The 1,069-nt window shown below is 67.7% G+C and overlaps 1 protein-coding gene across 1 annotated transcript in view; it reads left to right on the top strand.

Annotated features, from left to right (window-relative positions):
* The first annotated feature begins 958 nt into the window (after positions 1 to 958).
* The window catches only part of TWIST1 (twist family bHLH transcription factor 1), a 643-nt gene continuing 532 nt past the window's right edge, over positions 959 to 1,069 (top strand). Inside the window, exon 1 of the mRNA XM_006880279.1 lies at positions 959 to 1,068. Coding sequence (XP_006880341.1) covers positions 959 to 1,068 — 110 coding nt within the window. The remainder of the gene's footprint in view (position 1,069) is intronic.

Below are 1,069 nucleotides of genomic sequence, written 5' to 3'. Positions count from 1 at the left end.
CATGTTAGTTATCAGAAGTGACCAGATCCTGTAGCCCAGCGCCCTTGATTAAGCATAGGGTCAGAGGAAAAAGAGGATGGCTTGACAAGTGATGCAACCAACTGCTACACCCGTGAGGAGGGTGCAGGACTCAGCAGTGCTTCTCAGTGGTATACACACGGGGTCCATGAATCGGACACGACTTCTGGGCCCCCAACAAGAAGGCGAAAGAAGGGACCATCCACTGAGTCGTTGCAGCTGCGGCTGCTGTCACAGCCACTTCGGGCGGGGCCGCCAGCGCGGCCCTGCTGGTGCCCTCGGGCCGCTTCTCCGGCTGCGCGCGGGTGCGGGGGCGCCGCCCACGCGCTCCGGCTCGGAAGGAAATCGCCCCGCGCCCGCGGGAGGAGCGCCGCGGCGGAGGAAGGGGGAGGGAAGCGAGGAGGCGGGCTGAGGGGCCAGGTCGGTTTTGAATGGTTTGGGAGGACGAACTGTTAGACCCTGAGGAAGGGGATGAGGGCGGGGAAGGGGGGGGGGCTGGAAAGCGGAAACTTTCCTATAAAACTTCGAAAAGTCCCTCCTCCTCACGTCAAGCCAATGACACCGCTGCCCCCAAATTTTCCGCCCGCACGGAGGTATAAGAGCCTCCAAGCCTGCCGCTCCCGTCCAACTCCCAGACACCTCGCGCGCTCGCCGGCACTGACAGCCTTTCCCGGAGGCCGAGCGGGGGTGTGCGTGCGGCCGCTGGGCGCCTTCTTTTTGGACCTCGGGGCCATCCACACCGTCCCCTCCCCCTCCCGCCTCCCTCCCCGCCTCCCCGCGCTCCCGCCCCGCTGAGGTCCTCCCGGTCCCTCCTCCTGCTCCCTCCTCGGCGGGCCGTACCGCCCGGGCCGGCGCCGCGCGCGGGGGAAGCTGGCGGGCTGAAGCGCCCCGCTCTCCTCCTCTTCCCGGGCCCGCGAGGCCGCGCATCGCCGCCCGAGAGATGATGCAGGACGTGTCTAGTTCGCCAGCCTCGCCGGCCGACGACAGCCTGAGTAACAGCGAGGAGGAACCGGACCGGCAGCAGCCGCCGAGCGGCAAGCGCGGGGGACGC

The sequence above is a fragment of the Elephantulus edwardii genome, unplaced genomic scaffold, assembly GCF_000299155.1.
Source record: "Elephantulus edwardii isolate Elephantulus edwardi_28Jun2011 unplaced genomic scaffold, EleEdw1.0 scaffold00007, whole genome shotgun sequence".
In the NCBI taxonomy this organism is placed as follows: domain Eukaryota; kingdom Metazoa; phylum Chordata; class Mammalia; order Macroscelidea; family Macroscelididae; genus Elephantulus; species Elephantulus edwardii.
The sequence above is the reverse complement of the archived record's forward strand: the minus strand, read 5'-3'. Positions and strand labels throughout refer to the sequence as shown.